Genomic DNA, 21,270 nt, shown 5'->3' on the forward strand with positions numbered 1-21,270 from the left:
GCATTTTGCCTTTGTGTGTTTTGCTCTGAAAGAGCATTGCCTTGAATTGCCATGAACATGGCCTGAGCAGCTTCCCGATGCCCTCCGGCTGCGGGGAGCCGCATGTGCCCACCCAGCCTTGGGCACGCACAGGGTCCGGTGTGCTCTGCGGCACTGCCCGGGGTTGTGCATGTCCCTGGTTTGCAGACCTGCAGAAGGCACCAGTTTGCAGGTCTGGTTGTCAGAAGGAGTTTGTCCTTAGCAGCCCCTGATAAGCAGAACCTCTTCTTAAATCCCAGGCTGACAGTCCCTGACTTCTTAGGACGGCTGCATGTCTTATGTCTGCGATGTGTTTAGCTTCTTATTCCAGGTGACATTAATGGCACAAGAATCTCTGTTTCTGAATCAAACTTGACTTTGAGCACTTAAATTGAGATTCTGCAAAAAGGGACAGCTCAAGCTATCAGAACAAGTTAACCGTGTAGAGCAGGGGTGTCAAACTCATTTTCACGGGGGGCCACATCAGCCTCGCGATCACCTTTGAAAAGGCTGAATGTAATTTTAGGACTGTATGAATGTAGGAGTAGTTACATTGCTACACTCCTAAAATTACATTTGACTCTTTGAAGGTGACCGCAAGGCTGATGTGGCCCCCCGTGAAAATGAATTTGACACCCCTGAGATGGAGGATGCCCAGGTAGGATTCCATTACCTTCTTAGTCTTGGTGCTCTGCAGACGACACCATAGACCCCAATTTCTTCCTCTTCTTAAAAAATTATGCTGCTTTTATCGTCTATTTTGCAGGGTGGTTGTGATGACTGCTTAGTGCTCATAAAGAACAGATCAGAGGTAAAGTACAGTGGACAGGGAGCAATGGACAGTTGTCGAGCGATGGCAAAATTTTTAGTCCATGCTTCTTGTAGTTTGATGTTGTTTTTACAGCCTGTATTCTTGGCCAATAGATGTGTGAAAACACTTTATGCTTTTTTGATCATTTATAAATTATTTCTGTTTATTTACTTGATTTGTATTGCCAAAATATTTTAAAAACTGTACAATTTTACAGTCATCTGAGCAAGGGTATGCCAACGTGAATTTCACTTAGCAGCAGGTAACATCCTAGATGTTGGAATTCTCTCTTATATAGCACTAACAACAAAACAATGTAATATGTCACATAAGGATCAATAGCTTGCTCACTTTCAAACGGTAATTTAATCAAAACTTCATCATGGCACAGACCCCTGCCATGTCTCTTTTTCTCTCCTTTTAGTCATTTTCCTCCATGTAAGGCTGTAATAGGTTTTGGTTGAGACAAGCTATAATATGAAGAGTCATGTTTAATACTGAAGTGACACCATGCACTTAAACAAGATCCTCTGTGCACAGCAGTACATTGTGCAGTTGTGGTGCAGCACTCTTTCTCTTACTGTGAAAAAAAGACCAAATGTCACTGGACATGTTCTGAATTTATCTGCATGCCAGTTTACCCTTTATTGGGAAAAATCCCTGGATTTTGCAATGTCAAGGTTTTGCAATCCATGGGTTTTGTTCCTTTTACATTTTGCACCAAGTCCGTGGTGGGGCAACTATAGCTGTAAGTTACTGTAAGCAGTTTATTTCTAGCAAGTTGTTTTATTGAATCATTCTGAGCAGCCAACCCTCAGTACAATGTCACTCTAACCTTAAAGTATATTTTTGCTGTAGAGTTTATTTCAATAGCCACGGAGGTCTTGCATCAAGCCCATTCCTTTCCTGAGTTTTCCCTCGTTGGAATATTGTGGTGCTGTGAACTGGTGCATGTCAGCAGTGTTGCAAGTAGGATATTGGGGGTTTTTATGGTTCCAGCAAAATGCTTCTTAGACTCTGTTTCGCCCACCTTACTATGCTTAGCCTGCTAGCCATCCTCGCAACCTCATTGACCATGCATCTACTCTGTCATGAAAATACCAGCTAAATTTCCGTGGGGCTGATGATTCTCTGCAACCTATCACTTCCTTCTTTCTGGGCCCAAAAAAAAAAAGTATATTGCAATTTTCTACAAGAGAAACAGAGAGTATTTCAGCTTGCTCCGTGACAAAGAACTGTGGGTTCTGCTTCTAAATCTCCCAGTAACACATTTGGATGACCTTCACAAAATCCCTGTCTGGGCAGAAAGGCTTTGCCTGGTTGCTGCTCAAACACTGATTATTCACAAGAGCTCAGAAATAGGTGCTTATCAAGGTTTTGACAATCTAGCTAATTTTTTCCTTTTTTTTTTTTTTTTCCCTAACAGTGAATAATTTGTAAAATATATTGTAAAATAAACTAAGCTTCCTGCAACCAAAGGAAAGGAATTTAGAAATACATAGCCAGAGAAGGACTTGTCTCTTTGACAGTCCCAGTAACTTATTTCAAAGAGAAGCAGTCTCAAAATTATGTTAATTTTGTGTTAGGTGTTCTTTTTTAATGTATTTTTTTGTGTTGGTAAAATGTGCTGAGGTAGCTATCTAGAGGAGTTAAATCTTCATATCTACAGATGATGTACAGAACTGACAAAGCCAAATACCCTCCCTGAGTTTGGAGAAGGCTTTTGACTGGGAGCAGAGCACTATTTTATGCTTTCTTGTTACAAATGTGTCAGATTCCAAGTATTTTTTAATATGAGCACGTCTGCTGAGAGCTGCTGCTGGTTTACATGCTGGAGGTAACAGCTCACCCATCTGATGGTGACAGTCACAACCAGTGTCCTGAAATGAATTTGACCTGTAACCCTAGTGACAAAATGAACAGTTTTGAGGAACAAAACAGCCCCCTGTATTGCAAAACAGTAGTTGCATAAAATATGGTGTCAGCTCTAATAAAAATATGTCTATATTTATTGTCTTTTTATTAAAAAAAAAAATGTTGTGGGGAATCAGAATTCGTGTTTAAGAATAACTTTCCTGGTTTTTATATATATATATATATATCTATATATCTATATCTATCTATCTTTGGGGTTTGTGGCAGTTTGTTCACTGGAGATTTCCTTGCTCATGACTCGCACTCTGAACCACCGTGGTCAGGTTTCCCTGTGTGGTTCTTACCTCTTGGCCCTGTGACTACTGTATGTGCTCGCGCAAACTGTCTATGACTGTGCCTCAGAAATTGTAGCTTTGCTCTGTTTTCTTTTTCCTCCCCAAAGGAATAAAAAGTCAGTTTGCCTGTCAAGCTGTTACTGTCTCTCCTGTTTTCTCAGCATTTTTTTTCTCTTTGTCTTGGCTTAGATATTTAAGAAATGATGCATAACTCCCATTTAAAATTAAGTGGAATAAAATTTAAAAGTCCAATCTTTTTCATTTTTCAGTTCCATGTAAACATAGAGAGTGATTTTTCTCTTTTTTTAAGGTTGAATATTAATAAGGACTGTGAGTACATACATTTTTAATGTAGCTGCTGCCCACGTTTGAAATTAGGTCATTCAGATTTTCTTCTTGTTTATACCAGCAGTTAATGTATCATGTGAAAGCAGAGTTCAAGACCGGTGTTTTATACTAATTAGAAGCAGACTGAAGGTTGTATTTGGAAGGCAAAACATAAAAAGTTTATTTCTTTGTTTTATATCTAGTAGCTCCTGAAGAAGCTGGTAACCCTGGAAATTAATTAGAGGCAAAACTGTGCACTTTAAGATGTATTTTGCAGTCTCTCCCAGTTGGAAGCAAGACAGGATTCCAAATGTTTGCAGCATGGGCTGGAGATCTGCCAGGAGGGCACTATAAACCAGTCATTTGCACTGTAAAATGGGGGTCTGGGCGGGGGCTGGCATTGTTATTGACTTACCCAAAGAGGTTTAAAGGTTAGTCAAAGCAAAAGTTGATCTTTCAAATGGGATTGCAAATTAGTCTTTTTCTCTGTAGGAGTATCTTTGGTGCTAGATTTCTAATAGGTATATTTTGTAGAAGTAAATGAGGTTTTTTTTTACATTTTTTTCTTTAATCCATGCTTGCGTCATTGTTTACAAGATTCCAGTTTCTGTGCTCTTGATAAATAATGGAAATGCAGATCTCAATGTTTCACAGCCAGTCACGAACAGCAATAAGTAACAGTAACTCTTAAGAACCTGAAAATGGCTTTGAAAGCTACTGGTTACTATCTGCTTAAAAGTTTAAATGTGTATGAAGTTAACATGGGTTTCTATAAAGATACAAAAATAATGGTTAACAGATTTTTGTAGCTGTCGCACTTTGAAGTATAACATTGTTATGTTTAAAGTGTTAGACTGTTACAGAAAGAATCTAATTGAAATGTTGTGTTTTCTTTCAGCTCCAGTGATAAACCGATTCACCAGACGCGCATCAGGTAAGTTGGATGAAGTTGCATGCTTCATTGTTCTATATAAGAGTTGAAATGTAATGCTGACAGTGATTGTTGTGTAAAACATGATGTGACATTAGTCAGGTTTCTTTAAAGATGACTGACTTAGGTTAACCCCACATTTGTCATCTGGTGTACTGAAAAATGTAGCCAAGGTTTCAGGTCATGGAACTTGCATTAAGCTGCCTTGTTGCTGTGGAATTTATGAAAAACAAAAGCTTTGCTTTTTTCCTTTAAAGACAGTAATTTTAGTCCTAACAGAACTGAACTTTGAGAGCAAGAACTGAACGTGATCTTAACCAGGGTTGTCTTGCTTACTTCATAGACAGCCTGGAACAGCAATTTGGTGATCATGTATGCATGAGAAAAGGTACAGCCATGCCAGAAACCTCACTGTGTTTTTCAGACCGGATTGGGTTTGTATTCTGGTGTGTTATTCCATGGTACTGAGCGTGCAGGTCGGGGCCCAGGCGCAGCTTCGCCATGGTGGCCATGTCTGGTGCTGGGTCTGCGCCTGCCCAGCTTGGGGCCGATCTGTGTGATCCTCAAGTTAACTTGGTGCCTGCCAGCTCTGTTTACCTTGTTCCATTAAATGTAACAGATCCCTCCAAATTACATATCATTAAAAATTAATATTCCTGGCCTCTCCTTGTTGTTCTGCTGTATTGTAGCCTTTAGGCTTAGTTTTTGAGGGCTTTTTCTCCTGAATCATGAGGCCCAAAGCCTAAGTCTTATTTGTGTGGAATACTATGAATCTGAAAGTTGGGTGTGAAAGGCACCAGTAAATGTAATGAGACTCATGACTGACTCATAAGAGTCAGCAGAGCGGGAGGTGTGAGCTGTTCCCAGTCATCTCAGTATGCTAAGTTTAAAATCTAACTGTAAAATGCTTTCTGTTTGCAACTGCAGATCACTTTTAATAAATGTAATAAAGTTTGCATTCCATCATTCAGTAAGTCTGTCCAGACTTCTAACAATCTCAGTCAGAAGGTTCCTTGTCAATATGAAAATATTAGTGGAGATCCTCAGGATTACTAAGGGACTGTATAGAATAATGAAGGTTTGCATTTGGAGGATTGGTGCATAGCGCATGTAGCACAAAGCAAGAAAGTGTAGTGAATTCCAAATATTCTCAGGCTTTTAGTATTGATAATACTTCGTGAGGTACTGTAGCAAGAAATGAAAGGAATGATTTATTAAGTAACATTCAGGAACAGTGAGCAGGGCTTTATGCAATTTCATTGCATGTTTTAAGGAAGGTTTTACTGTGACTGATTGATAGCTGACTTTAATGAATGCAGTCCTTATAACAGATGTGTGAAAGACTTTTGCATTTCAGTAGGAGAGTTTGATTGTTTGAAAAGCTAATACTTGCTCAGGAAAAAAAAAAACCACAGTTATTTTTAATGTTCCTTTAAAAGGAAACTGAGACGTGTTAGAAGCTTGAAATTTTTGCACAATTTGCACAATTGGGGAAATAATTTCTATGGGCATTTAATGTTTCATGTGTTTTGGTCATGTTGTGGAGAGATAAATGGAGTTATCTCATTCAGAATAATGAGTCAAGTTGCATGGTATGGTCCATATATAAATCATGGTTTACTATATGTACTTTTAAATTAAGTTTCTGGCAGCCTTAATAGTAAAAATAATTATTTTTCAAACAAGAAAGTCCGTGAAAGGTGATAGTTTTTACTTTTCCCTTAAATATTAAATGGCTACTGGAGAGGTACAGTACATTTAAGAAACCTGATTCATAAAGTATAAAATTAAGGGTATGAAACAGACTATGCTGATAATACAAACCCTTTACAGGGATGTTTGCAGCCCTAACCACATTTTTAGATACTTTTAAAAATTGAATAATTGTTTCGATACATTAAGGTAGTCAAGATACCTTGCAAGTGGAAAAGCCAGATAGTAGCTGGGGGTTTTTTATGCTTGGCAGCTTAATAGCATTCTGTAATTCAAGTTGATTCTCCTGTTTAGGAAATTAGAAGCCAAATGAAACACAGTTGTTTTTTTGTTAGTGTTTTTTGTTTGTTTGTTTGTTTGTTTCTCAAATATGGATTTATCTTAATTTAGGCTATTTAGCTAAGAGCTATTTTAAAGTCTGAAATGTGCAAGATTATTGAGTCTTGAATGGTTTTTGAAGATTTATGTCTGACGAACATTATTCCGAGTCGATGAGGGGAGTTTGGAGAGTCAGCCGCAGCTCGTGGTTTCACGTTTCACCTGCCTGAGTGATACTGCAGACTGATTCCCAGAGGGTGATTTTAGGGTCCCTGCCCTTGTCACGCTGCTGCCCAGAGGTTATCTGTGCATCCCTTGCAGAGACCTAGGAGTTGTGCTGCCTGAGGGTGCATTGATTTGAAGAAAATAGAAATGCAGGAGGTTTTGGTGTGTTGATTTCTGTTGATTCTGCAACTGACCTGTGCTGTGGCTCCCCTTAAAGAGGGATGGTAGTGAAAGGGGGGTAGTAGCAACTGCCCTTAGGCAGTGGTGGGATGGAGAAGGAGCTGAACTGCTGACACCAGCTGTGGTGAAACATCTAGTGATATCTGCAGCAAAGGCTCCTAGACTGTTCTGCTGAAAGCTGCTTTTTGAGCTCTTGCAATGATAAGCAGGGAGAAGCCAGGAGATGACACCCATTTCTTCACAAAGAACAATAATTCTCTACAGCGGATGTCTTGATTTTGATGTTTCTGTTATTCTTTGGATAATGCATAGTATTTTACTTGGTGGCATAAGATATAGTTATTTTTCCTAACTGAGCTAGAAATTAAGCAGCCAGAGTTTAATTGCTGAAGCACCTGCTGAAAACAATATAGTAAGGCATTTATTATTTAACAGCTGTTCCTGTTAACATACTGTGAATGTATTAATATGCTGTCATTGGTATGTAGAGGAGAAAGGCATAAGTAAGCTAGGATCAATTAATTGTTCTTGAATTTCAATTCTTAACATTTATTGAGCTACCTAATTTAGTATATCTTCTATGTGTTTATGCAAATGTGTGTATATATGCAATGTGGGCTCTCTATATAAAATACACATATACCATAGTGCTGATGACATAGCTACTTATGGGCTAGTTAATAATGCTCTCCATTGTTCTAGGCTATGCACAAAGAATAATAGATATCATAGTCTTAAACAGAGAAGTTTAGCAAGAAGAGGAGATTAAAAATATGTTATAGAGCTAGAGTGAACAATGAGCCAGCTGCAAGTAGTTAATCCTTAATTTGTCTTTTAAAATCTGGTGGGACCGAGATGAAGAGAAAGGAGAAAAACTGTTGAGACAGTCAAGAGGCTTGGATGGGAAGAAAGGGGGGTATGGAGGTAGAAGCAGCATGAAATAGAAGAGAAAACTGTATGTTCCTGAGGTGAAAAATAAGTGGAAATTCCTGAACAAGCTGAGGTAGCCAAGAGATGCAGTTTCTGAATAGAGACAGATACTTTCTTGCTATGGATGAGATTAGTTTTCATCCGTCTAAGTATAAGATATCTAGGGTTGGAAAGCTAATATGGTTCTTTGTGTCAGCAAAAGCATTGGGTTCCTGCTTTTCAGCATCTTGATGGCTATATAAACAAGTAAATTATCTCATTAAATACTGGCAGGAGTTTAGAATAATGTAACAAAAGCAGCATGGGTTTGTCACAGGATGAACTTTAAATTTATACTTGATAGATACCATTTATGGAGGCTGTTTGTACCCATTGACTAGTATTACATTCAAATGTGTAACATAATCTTAATTAAGAAATAGATAACACCCTATGAAGTTACTTAAGTTATGTATCTGCTTAAGCTTCTGAAATAGTGAAGAGAACCTAACCAAGGTTGCTGTGAGTTAGGCTTCTCGAGCTAAGAAGAGCTGGTAGATACTCTCAAGGGCATCTGTGGAGCATCTCTTAACAACAACAGAGATAAGTTCCTCATTCCTCTCCCCTAAACTATATCGAACTCCAAAATACCATTTTCGCCCTGTGGAAAGGAAATAAATGAAGTTTTAAATATTGTTCTCTCAACCACCTGGGAAAGAGAAGCAGCTTTATTTATTTGTGAACTTACCCGCAAAACTCTTAAAAAAGTAATTTAAACAGTCAACAGTCAGAGTACATCAGCGCTGAACCTCGAGGGAGAAACTGGCTTACGTATATTTGGAATAATCTTGCAATCAAGGAGATACTACTGTTATAGAAAGAATAGAAGGAAGCAGAGAAGGAAAAAACTTTCAGGCGTCTTTATCGTGGATGCCAATAAGGAGCTCTCCAAAGAGAAGAGAAAAAAAACGCATTATAAATAAAATGATACTTCATTATAAACCGACAGCATCAGCCATCAGCCTAAGGGACAGAATCTCACATGATACTAGAGGACATCTCTCTGCCACTTTTTTTTTTTAATTTCAAACTCCTTTGTAATTTCCAGTTGTTGAAATTTGAAATGTTTTTTGCCTTTACTCACACTGCCAAAAACTATCGCTTTTAGGTACATGGCTGATTAACTGAGGAAAGGCTGAGAAATAAGGAATCTCGTTTTTACACCCTTTCAGAAATATGTGTTTAATTAATTTAGCAGGTACTCAAAATATTTTTGTATGGAGGTCAAATCACTTATGTACTGCAGTAACCTCTGATCAAGATGGAGCTGTGTTTAGTGGCCTGTCTTCTTTTTAATTATTATTTTTTAATTTTTATTTATATTTTTTCTCTTTTAATGAAAGTATGGAATTTTCTCTAAGAACCAAACCCCATTTTACTTAACTCTACAAATTTTAGATTTACAAAACATCAACAGTTTGAAGAGAAAGAAATAGATGGAACATTCTCTTCATTCTTAATTGCTTTAGATGCCCAAAAGCCTTTATAATGGAATTGTTGAACACAAATGGTAGTTAATTTAAATTGGTAGAGGACTCGTTTTAGTTCACTTCTTCTCAAGCCTTGCAATTATTTAAGTATTTTCCAGCAAGAATTTCTACAGTTTATAAATATTTTCTGTTAACCTCAATCAGCAGAAAACTCTTAATAGGAAACCTATGACATTTTCTGTCATTTTAGAATTTTCGGAAATAAGTAAATCTTTTAACTGAAACACTGATTAATTTCAAAGCCCTTCGAGCTAGTTATTTTGATTAAAATGCCACATACACGCAGAGAAACGCTTCACAAACGGGTTAGTGAGCACGTTATAGCACCATCAGGTGCGCTGCTGACGTGGGTGGTGAGCTGGTGTCAGAGCCCGGAGACTGCGCAGCTGGGAGCAGGACGGGGCACCACATCAGGGACCGGGTACGTGCCTGCACACCAGCACACGTGGGTCACGCTGCAGGGCTGTCCCCGCGGTGTCACCAGCCCTGCCCGAGCCTCGTCACGCAGGGGTGGGTGCTCAGCTCTGCCCGCCTGGCGCCCGGGGCTCCCGCCTCTGCCTGGCACGTGGCAGATGACACCCGTGTTTTGGCAGGCGCTCAGATGGGAGGGGGGAGGTTCTGCGCAGCCCTCATAAAAGGGAAAATCTGGGAACAAGTTTGCCAGAACAATTTATCTGTTCTCCATCTCTGTGTAAGGTGCAATTAGGAAGAAAGTGACAAGATGAAAGTTTTGGGCTTCATTATTCTGAAGAGATATGTGGACTGTGGATTAGTCATTCCCACAGTAGCATTTACATATATCACTGCTGGTTTTCAATTTAATGATTTCTACGCAAAATGTGACAACCTACTTAAGAAACGCTGAGGAATTTTACTGAATTTACACCATGGGAGTTTGTTAGTGAAGGAACAGCTAATTGCTTTCTGAAATTATAAGTATGGAAGAGCATAGGTGATACTAAATTCATTTGTTAAATATAAACTAATATTTAGGAAGAGCAAGTTTATACTGTTAGACAAGAATAGAATATGCCCATAGGAACAATATTTCATTTGTAATTGCAATCTGCTTGAATTATATTGAGATTTTCTTAAAGAGATTGGCACCTACTTTCCTAGAACATGTTAAAAATTGTCAGAGAAAGGCAGCTAACTGAAATGAAGTGCTGTTGTCTTTTTTACAGTAAGGCAGAAGCTGGAACTGTACCAAAAAGAGTGGTGAGGAATGAATTAACTGTAAACTCCCCTTTGAAATGCTTGGGTAGCAGGCAGTGTTGTTGTAGAAGCATATCAAGCCATAGTGACAGAAGAAAGAAGAATAAAGAACTTTATTGATGAACCAGTAATCCAGTGTAGCTCTTCAAGCAGAGTTACTGGTTCAGCTCATTCTGAGTGACGAATAACCCCCAAACTGAATTCAGGTGATGTTGGATTCAACTTTGTTCTTTGTTACATGCATGTAGTAAATCCGTAAGTTAAAATGCCCAGTGCTTCAGGCTTCTGAAATAAACAGGGACATCGTCAAGTGAAGTGCAGTAGTATCTAACACTAAAACTCAGTTAAGCGCTAAGGCTGCTGTCGTAGTAGTGAGGAAAACCAGAAGAAAAAGTGTGGTCAGAATTTTAGGGTGTATCTACATTGTATGACAGAGCATGGTAAAGAAGACTCCTAAGCTTATGGTGGCACATCAGCGTGGTATGTTGTGACTTACTGGAAGTCACAGAAGTAGAAAATCTTGCCTAATTTCAGCCTGGTGATGGGATTGTTAGACTGTGCTGACTTGTGCGGAGCTGCAGCTGTACGTGGGCACAGACACATGCCATGCATCCTTGTGCAAGTGGACCTGCACTTCGTTGCACTCCCCCGGCAAAGCAGCCATTGATACTGTTCATGCAGCTTTTTATGCAGCTGTTTCTCTTCCACCGTATTCTGTAATAGCGACTGCCTCAATCACTGCTTGTTGAGAACACACTCCTTTATTTTGTGATTTTGCACACATGCAATGTATGGTCTGTACCCTCCAGTCCTTGCACAGAATAGCGTCTTTCCTTGTCATGGCCTCTCTTACAGTTACCATCACTGTAACACTTAAATCCTTTGCAAACCTTGAGGAATTACCCAATACCTATTCCCATTAACAAATGAAGAGTATCCTGAGCTTATAGGATCTGCAGATTTCTGCATCAGAAATGGAATGCCCTACACAAAATCCCTTGTTTACTTTCAGCGAAGCCCTTAGCATCCGAACTCCTACAGAGTATAGCTGTAATTGTATGTGCACAGCAATTTTAAGATCAGATGGTTATATCTCTTTGCCCTGTGTCTACCCTGTATTTCTTCCTGCATGCCACAGTGGAACTTGCAACTCATATATTCCATCTGCTCTTGCAGGATTATCTCATGGCCAATGTCACAGGGAGAAAGAGCTGCATAATTTTCCCAAGAGCAGTCTCTGATATCAGGTGCCACAGGAGCTCGTGGGACTTGTCTCTGGACTGAGCTTAGGCTGTTGTATAACAATATGGGCATGGTGTGCTGAGCTGTAGGCACCGAAAGTCATTGGGTCAGGCAGAGAGCCCTGCGTCAGTCTGCTCCTGCTTGAAGCACATGTGTAACTCTGGAGAACGAAGAACTTATTTTGGTGGCCTGTCTGGCAGCACTTTTGGGTCTGTGGAAAGTTAGTGATAGAAGCTGTTTCCCGCTCAATCCACGACCAAGTGAACTGGCTTCTTTCTTTAGTTTCCTCTTGTGTAGTTTATTTGCTGTGCACTTCACAAGTTTCTGCTGCAAATGAGAGAGTCACAGAAACAAAAGTTTAATTTGCTCTGTCTGCTCTTCTCTTATATTTTCTGGGAAAAACTTCCTGTAGAAAAATGATGTATTAACATAGTCTTAGGGATGCTTAGAGAGTACGCACATTTGCTTCTCAAGGCTAACCACTGTTTTTGTTCAGAATGTCTAACAAAATAGCATAATCACATTAAACTTGGAGTACTTATTCCTGACCTGTTGTAACCTTGAGATTTGTCGCCTTTGGTGCAGATCTGAAGAAGAGCTGCTGTGCTCAGCAGCTGGTCTGCCTCCTCCCTGGCTCAGCTGTTTTAACTGTTCTACTCAAAGATTCTGCTCGTGGAACTTTTTCTTCTCTAGATCACATTGCATCTATACCATAACTCTTCCGTACAACAGTGTATAGTTGGACAGTAGTCTTCTTATTCAAAAGAAAACCAGATGTAGGCTATCTGTACATTTCTTCTGGAACTTTTTAAATGGTTCACTTTGAACGTTTATCTATTGCTTTATTAAACCTCCAAAATCTAAAACAGAGATTCTAGCAGGTTGTATCAAAGTGTTTCCTGGTATAGATCATCAGCAGAGGTTGAATATGAATTTTTCAGAGCCCATTTATGGACCAGAGTTACAGACGTAGCCTAACCATTGCAAATTAATGTCATGCCAGATTTTAGCTGTTTTGTCATAATACTTTAAGCTTAATAAAATAGGAAGGAATTAGTAGATGCAGAGTTTGAGGTGGTGGAGGAAGGGAGGAAAGAAGGCAAGGTAAGGGCAGGAGGGGCAATGGTAGGAATACATGCGTAAGTCTTGCGTGATGGGGTAGATTGCTATAGAGAGGGCATCAATATTTGTCCCAAGGTGGTGACAGGGAAGGAAGGAAAGAAATATATTGGCCCAACTTTTACACAAACAAATATTTAGGCTAGGCTTTGTGGAAAACTTTCTAACTAAACACTTAGTGAAGCAGTAGACTAAATTCCCTGGGAATACACTATTATCTCAGAAGTTTTAAGGAAAATTAAGACTTTTTCTGCAGGGACAGAGGTGTAATTCATACCACAGCAGTCCATGAGCACGATTCAGGTGATTTCTTGAGGTTTCATCTCTGTTTCTGTGTTTGTTTAGATGACTTTGCAAGCACATATTTCTAGACTGCGTTTTATAGACTGACTAAAATGTACAGAGTAACCATTTTTAAATTGCGCAATTTGGTAAAGCTGGATAGCAACCTCTTTAGAAAACAGAAGAGTTATAAATGTGTTTTGAGTTCACAAATGACTGCATACACCCCTTTATGGGAAATTGTAATTTTTCCTGCTATTTTAGTTTTATCTTTGGAAAGTATTCTGCATACAGTTTTGTTTCGATAAAATTAATTGCTATAGTTTTTTCAACTATTTGGGCTAATCTTGTTTCAGTTATATGAAACACAAACCAGAGGTTGATGTTGAAATACGAGTCAAATTCATCTTAACGGGCTGTTGCCTGGACAGTTTGATGAAGAGCTCAGATATCCTGGCAGGGTATGAAGCGGTTAGACTGACTGACCAGTTCCTTTAAACTCATTTTATGTATGTAACTAGTAAACAAGATGGGTACGGGAAAGTACGAGCTTGTGTCTGTATGCAAAGCTGTTCCACAGCCTCATCCTCACCTCTCTTGGGGACTGTGCCAGAACCGCACTGCAGCCCGGCTCCCCCAGCACCCACATTGGTGTTGTCTCCTGTTCTGCTCAACACTAGATAGGGAGCTATCTAAGGAGCTCTTTTTATTACTTTAGGCAGATCAGTATTTGACGCTACCATGTTTGGAATGCTTTAATGTAGTATCTAATATTTATTTCATGACCAAACAAATCCATTCTAGACAAAGAGATCTTCTTCTTGCTATGTAACTAAGTAGTAGTGAATAAATTGCAGAGAAGACAGGATTTTCAGACAAAACAGACTTTCTATCAAAATAAATACAGAAATGAGGCCAAATGTTCATATTAATAACAATAAATATGGCTGTTATTTGTCTGCAAGCAGTAGTTTTCACATCAATGATTACTGAATAAATGTACTAGGATTTCTTAATGGATACTCTGAGATTGCAATGAGTGCTGGGAATGAGTTGATATAAAACACAGATTATTCTCCATTGTATTTTAATTTCTTTTCATTTTGTACCCAGGTTTTTCAGAGTAACGGTTCCTCTCTTAGCTCTGGTTACCATTTGACACACAACGAATTTTTCCCGTGCCTGACAACCTGTAGGTTATACTGTATTTTCTGTTTCAATCTGCTTACAAGTTTGCATTCGCCATTGATAATCTCAGCAATCCCAATAACACTTCAGAATCTAAACATGATCAGAGATGCTAATAACCTTCTAGTGCTTTTATCAGGATGCTCATAACTCATAATTTTGAAAGAAATTAAATAATTGCTCTTTTTTTGAATGAGTATGCATATTACTGAAAGAAGTAGGAAGGATTTAAAAATTATTTTTGGAGCAGATGTGCATTGATAGTCATTATTTATTAATTCTGATTTTTTTTCTCTAAAATATTTCAGTATCTGTATCTATGACAAGTTTAACTTCAGTTGCTCTGCTGGTTTGTTCTTTGTGTTTCGATTAGGGAGCGATGCTGCCTCCACTTTAGATGAAAGAACTGTAGGCTGTAGTATCTGCTTACCAATTTTCCAAAACAATTCCATTGCATCTGTGATCTCATGTGGTTTGGCTTGCATGCTAGAGAAGATTTGTTCTGGAGGATAAAAGACGAGTACGACAAGTCATGTTTTACATAGTGAGTTGTTCAAAATGGCACAAAAGTATTTTTGGAACATTTTGATTAGCAGGTTTTCTTGTAGAACACTGTAGTACAAATGGCTTGGCCTTTGACCTTCAAGTTTGGCTTAGTATTTAGCAAGTAATGCTTCTCCTAAATACTGTGGAGTCAAAGAAAGAGGAAAATGATGTATTTAAATATCATTGCTAAATACTATGTTGTTTAAAGTGCCAGATGCCACTTATTCACATTGTATAAAATGAACAGCAGCCTGATGTTTTGCTTCCTAAACACTCCCTGTCAGTTCCGTATGTTTGGTAGGAAGCCCGATGCCTTGAGCTGCAGGGTGTACTTCTCAGTTGTTTAAACAAAATGTCCTTTGTCAAAGCACAAGCCCAAGGCTTTCTTGTAGTCAAACCCTCCCTGTTTCCTGCACCCACCCCCCTGCTGCCACATCATCCTTGTCCACAGCATCTTTGCTTCATATGTGTTTACTATATATCTGTCAGATCCACTTCTCCGTCTAATTTGGAGGATATAGACAAGTTTAAAGCCTGGGAGAAAGTAGCATCTCTGAAATGAGTATTTGTATTCTTATCACTGGGTCTTACCAGTGTCCCATACTTGTGTGCTGGACATCCACATAAATTTAACAGCCGAACAGATTGGTACATACCATTAATACTTTTTTTTTTTTTCCTAACTTGGAACTTATTTGCTTTCTTTAACACTAGGTAATGCCCGTTTTCTCATTTCAGATCTCACTTTCTCTTCTAGACAGAGATGTGAAAAGTCTTCTCTCTTGAAAACTCATTTGGAGATCTAATTTTTAAATCTAGTGTGTATGTACATATGGGTTACTTAGAGCTGTACTAGGCAAGTCACTGTTGCTGTCATACTGTTACTATATACTGTGGTTTAACACTTGTGGATCCAACTCATCACTCTGTGCATTATATTTGTTTAATTTACTGTTGTATACAGAAACTTCTGGAAATGTTTATGTGACCATTGCGTACAAGCAGTTGGGGCAATGAAAAGCATTTTGTACTGTGCACAGTTGTATTTTAGCAGCATGAAATGACAGTGGAGCATTGCAAGACATATTCCAGTAAGGGACTCCAGACATCTTTCGGCATGCACTATTTTTACTCCCACTTGTCACATTTGATTATTAGCTTACTATTAAGGAATCTCCTTAATAGATGTTGAACTTGGGATATCTCCCTCTGGTTCAGTCTTACACTGACTGTGTAAGTTCTGACAAGTCCTGCTCCCTCCTATGGTGCTTGATTACATGGCAAACGGCGAAGGATCTGGCCGTTGTGTGGCAATGCTGTTCATGTGTGTGTGCGCAATGCAGCACATACGTAGATTTTTAGTACAAAATTTGTAAGGAAACTGTAGAAGAACTGACCATTAATTTGAAAACTTCTCCTGACTTTTAGTTTCAGAAATTTCTTTGAATAAATATTATTTGTATTTTTCCTCTTTATACCTCTCTCACCCAAAATAAATTCCTTTTATTCTTTAGGGGGAAATTAAATTTAAAAATAATAAAATATTGTTGTATTAATGCAATGCATGTTGAAGAGTTTTGGTTTTGAGCTAGTGATGTCAATCAGTAACAAGAAGATGGATAACACCTGTTCGTGTCTGACCACTATTTTGTTTGAAATTGAGAAAGACTTTTTTCTGGTGTCTTCGCAGTTATTGTGAAGAATTATTACGAGTGTGCCAGAATGAAAAATTGCTATATACCACAGTCTGCTCATGAAGAAAATTGTATGTATGTATTTATTACGTAGCTAGACTAGGTAGAAGTTGATCAGAAAATAAAGAAAAACGAACTTGTCAAAGTAATGCATTTTAAGTAGAAACGTTAAAACCTTGCTTGCCTTTCTTGTTAATTGTCAGGCTGCATGGTGACACTCTTTCCCCTCTCTATACACAAGAAAAGAATGAAAATGTGGACATTCAGTTTCAAATAACCAGTCACAGGAGAAGGGCCCCGATCAGCCTGACCTCAAAGCTGCAGTCAGCCTCTCAAACCATCTTGAGTGCTGAACATCAGCTACACTCTGCAACAGAACTGGGAGTTTATACCCTTAAAATTCCTGTATATGCAGTCTAGTAAGTGATGGGTGCATCTTTTAAAGCACAAAGTCAACACCTGCTTCCCAGCCTTGATCTTTTCTGCTCTTACAGTCTGTGTTTTGGAAATACAGCTTTAGCGTGGAGCTGTACAGCAGAAAAAGTGTGCTCTGTGAGCTGGGGAATTGGAACACTGGAAGCAGGGACTCCTAAACAAGAATTGCTTTCTGCTCCCTCGTATTCTTACCTGTGGGCAACAGGAATAGGCATATTTCATCCATTTTTTCCTGATAGGATTGGTTTGGGAACTATTTTCACATCCATTCTGGGTGGGTCTAGAGCAGAGTACACCTACTCTTATTTTTTTGTCTATCCCATCACAGTAATATATTCAGTATCAAGCAAAGATATTAATGCAGAACACAATTTATTTTTCTCAAGCATTTTCTTTACTGAGAAGAGAGACACTAATCTTATTATTTATTCTAAAAGAACTGCCCGATTTATTCTAGCCATTTGGGAATAAATTCCTAGGGAATGTCAGGCATCACCAGTTTGGGGTTCAGGCTCAAATTGGCTAAGACGAATCAGCCATCAGCAGGCAAAAAAGCTAGTGTGTGTATGTATTTTATATAAAACACAGCAAAAATGGCTCCCTGTATAAGACTCACCTGTTGTTCTATAGGATTTTTAGGCATATCACAGGGAGTCAGTCACATTTTCTCATGGTCAGTATGAAGGAATGCTTCTGGTGCCAGACAACTAAGAAAGGAGAAAAGAAATACTTATGCCTACTGTGCGGCATAATTACACTGAAAGAGATGAGATCCTAATCAAAAAGTTCCTCATGTGGTGTGCTCCTGGGATCAGTTTGTTGATGAGTAATTACAGAGGAGAATCTAAATTGTCATCATGTCTCAGTAGTGCCCAGCTACACTGATATGTTGGTAAAGAACGTACATTTTGATAACTAAATTTCTTGCTTGCACAAGTCAAACTGTGTAGGAAGGATGAATATGGAGTGCCCCATACTTCATCTTGTGTAGGGGGCTTACTAAATCAAGCCATTTGGCTTCTTTCACATGCCATCCAAGAAACTGCTCTGCTGCGAGAATGAGGAAGGGGAAGTGTTACGGTTTTTGTGGATCAGCTCAAGAAACACAATCCACATGTAAAAGATGGTGTGGAAAAAACTCTACAAGGGCTGTTGGAGAGCTGTGGTCAGGCAGGTGTCACAGCAGCAAAGCAGAGACAGAGTAGTAACACAGTGTGACAGTAGCTGATACACTGGGTTAGTAAGGGCCTAGAAGAGGAGAGTAGGAAGCCTGTGCTTGATACAGTCAAAAAATGAAGAGTTGAGTGGTTTCAAGTCCTTTGTGGTGCACCTACCACCCAGTGCCTGGCAGCACTGCGTGTTGGATGCGAGATCCTCATCTCCTGCTCTGTGCACATTCCAAGCTCTGCAGAGAACCTGGTCTCAAAGGGAAGGAAGATTAACATGCATAGCGACATAAAAACTGTGCTGCAGAAAGGAGACAAAGAGTGCCTGGTTTGCTGAAGTTTTACGGAGGTGTAAACTCCATGTATTATTGTGCTAATGCTCTGTATTTGCTGATGTGGCTGTGCAGCTCATGGTATCCTCACCCCTGACTCTGGGTGCCAGTTGCTTAAAACCTTCTTGAACACAACTTGACTGTGGAATGGTCAAGAAACTGTGTAGATTTAAAGCTGAAAGGAACAGGAATAAATTAATTCCTATAGATGCTCAGGCCCCCACAAGGATGGGATATTAACTGTCACTTGACACAGAACAAAAAGCTGTCCTGACAAATTTACATGAAAAGCAATTAATTGAATTCACAAGTACATTTAGCTGGTCATGACACATTGGAGATCATAAACAAAGGTACATGGGACCGTGCCCCAGATCCCTGGGAACTGCAGCTTAGGCTCTTGTGATGTTACAGAGCAGGAGTATGAATGGTGTCTTAAATAAATAAAAAGTGTAATTGTTCTCTAAATGGTTGTGAATAATGTGCCTGGAATAAGCTACAGGAGTGGCCTCTGAGGGACAAGAAAGCAAAATTAAAAAAAAAAAAACTGTTTTTTTAGACTTGCAGAATAGCAGCTTCCTGCCCTTCTGGCATGAAGAGTGTACGTGGAACAGAGAGGTCTGGGGCTGGGTTGGTGCTCAGGCCTTGGAAGTCTCAAAATGCTGTTGAGTGTGTCTGTGGATGGAGGGGATGGTATGAGGGAGAGACAGGACTAGTATTTACTTTCTAATTAGAATTGATTACATGTTTTCTTTCTCAATAATCTTTGTGGGATCCTAATTTTGTTGTCCATAAAATAATGCTCTGTTTCATTTCTCGTGACAGGTAGACGTTTATTTGTTTATTTATTTGTTTGTTTGTTTGTTTATTATTCGTTTTCTGTTGTTTGTGTTAAATTTTAGGTTTCTTTCATTCTGAAAGAGCAGACAAGGTTTCAGGGATGCTAATAGGCTTCCTCTGTCAGTTGCTGTGGCAATGATTTACCAATTATTTATTTTATTTTTATAGTGTTATGATGGTCAAACTGGGTGGGAGAAGGGGAGAGGGGGCAACACTTGAAATTGTGATATAGTGCACTGATATTTATTTGAAATGCTTGGTTTGAATTGGGAATTTTTCTAGAGTGAATGCTACCAGCCTTAGTTTTCGTAACGAGTAGAAGTTTATTGAGTTTCAGAATGTGTTTATTCTATTAAACAACTCTTTAGGTAACTGGACTTACAGAATTGCTGTTACTGAAACGTACCAATGTACCCATTGTTGTGACACACCCCTAAATTTCTGGCAGATAATTTTAAGATTTAATATTTTGTGGTTAGTCTCTGACCATAATGTAATTCTTGTTTGCAGTCTGCAGAGCAAAGTTCTTTCAGTGTCTGTGACATTTTCAAGGCTGAAGCAAAATAATTTTCTGTGTCATGTGATTTTAGTTTACTGACCACATATGTGACAAACTAGCTTTGAAATTTATGGTCAAAAGCTCTGCATTAAGGTTCAATTGTTAAGTAGAAAAAGCTTTTCCTACCAAAAGTTAAAACTGACTGAGTTAGGTTTTCTATCATGAATTTATTAAGCCTATGTATTCAGGACTAGGCCTATTTTTAAAAGGCGCTAAGTATCTCCCACCAATTTATATGAGAATGAAGGTGCTCAGTTGGATGGAAGTTGAGGGGGCAAATGGTTGTGTTGTGCAAGGGAGGAAGCGAATTTCAGGGGCATTTCTGTTCAGTTCACACTTTTCATGCAGAGCTCTTAGAACACAACGTGGCTGATGGATCATTTTCAAAGACGTTATTTACATGAGCAATTGGAATTGTGTTTATTTATAGGCTGGCTGCAATCACATCCGACTACTGGGTTTCTTAGCGCATTTATCACACGAATGGTACCAGCAGGAACTCGGCATTTAAATCCCCATGTTGCCATTTTTAATGAATACTCCTTTTTAATGAAACTTCTCTGCTTTGTTTCCTTGCATTGGTTTCATGACTGCAAAGTTAGAGCTACCACTGTCCTTCCTTCTGAAGACAGAATCAACACACTTTAATGATTAGGTTATAAAATCGTACATTGATCCAAGCGGGTAGAATATACGTAAGTGGCTTAACAGAAGGGAATAATGTAACCCTGGGCTGGCTAGGTTAATGGAAGCTCTTTGTACCCAGCCACCTAGGATACACATGTACACTTCTTTCTCTATTAAACAAATGTTTACTGTCAGAACTTTGGGGTTTTTTAACCTACGGGGGGGGTTTTTGTGTGTGTGTTCCACACAAAATGAAGTGAGAGCAGCATGACTGTTTACTTCTTCATATTGTCTGCTTTTGATTTTTTGGAGGATCCAGTCCAGTGAAGACTTAAAATTCCATTTTCCAGTTGAGTCGTTGATCCTTTAGTTGATACAGCCACAAACATATATTGGGAACTGTATGCTGTTTCCCTTTACCTCTGGCATGGATATTGGGGAATATAAGGTAGAATTTTAATCTATTTTTGCAGGCAACAAAGCTGGTGACTAGAAAACTTTCTTTTTAGGCTTTTGAGGGTTCTTTTTACTTTCTAGTCTTTCAGTCTTTGCTTCCTTGGGAAATCCAATTTTAGTCATACAATGTCTTTTGTGCTTATCACAATATGTAATTACAGTGATAAACATTGCAAAACAGATTGGAACAAGAATCTGTAACTGTAATCCATTCAGCAGTGGTCCCCTGCCTTCTAAAACTGTATTCAACATCAGTGTTTTGCACTGTGCCCTTGTGGCTGTGAAACTGGAGGAGTTTGTTCTTCGCGATGGAGAACTGAAGGCCCAGAATTGTTGGGTGGTACCTGGGTGAGGGAGTGGAGCCCCTGAACCGTGTG

The 21,270-nt window shown here is 39.0% G+C and overlaps 1 protein-coding gene across 1 annotated transcript in view; it reads left to right on the forward strand.

Moving 5' to 3' along the window:
• The window catches only part of PRKAR2B (protein kinase cAMP-dependent type II regulatory subunit beta), a gene marked incomplete at both ends in the record, with an annotated part of 86,755 nt that overhangs the window by 26,105 nt on the left and 39,380 nt on the right, over positions 1 to 21,270 (forward strand). The window contains 1 exon segment of the mRNA XM_080363565.1: positions 4,265 to 4,300. Within this exon segment, the coding sequence (XP_080219691.1) occupies positions 4,265 to 4,300 (36 nt within the window).

The sequence above is a fragment of the Nesoenas mayeri genome (genome assembly GCF_963082525.1).
Source record: "Nesoenas mayeri genome assembly, chromosome: 1".
NCBI classification, from domain to species: domain Eukaryota; kingdom Metazoa; phylum Chordata; class Aves; order Columbiformes; family Columbidae; genus Nesoenas; species Nesoenas mayeri.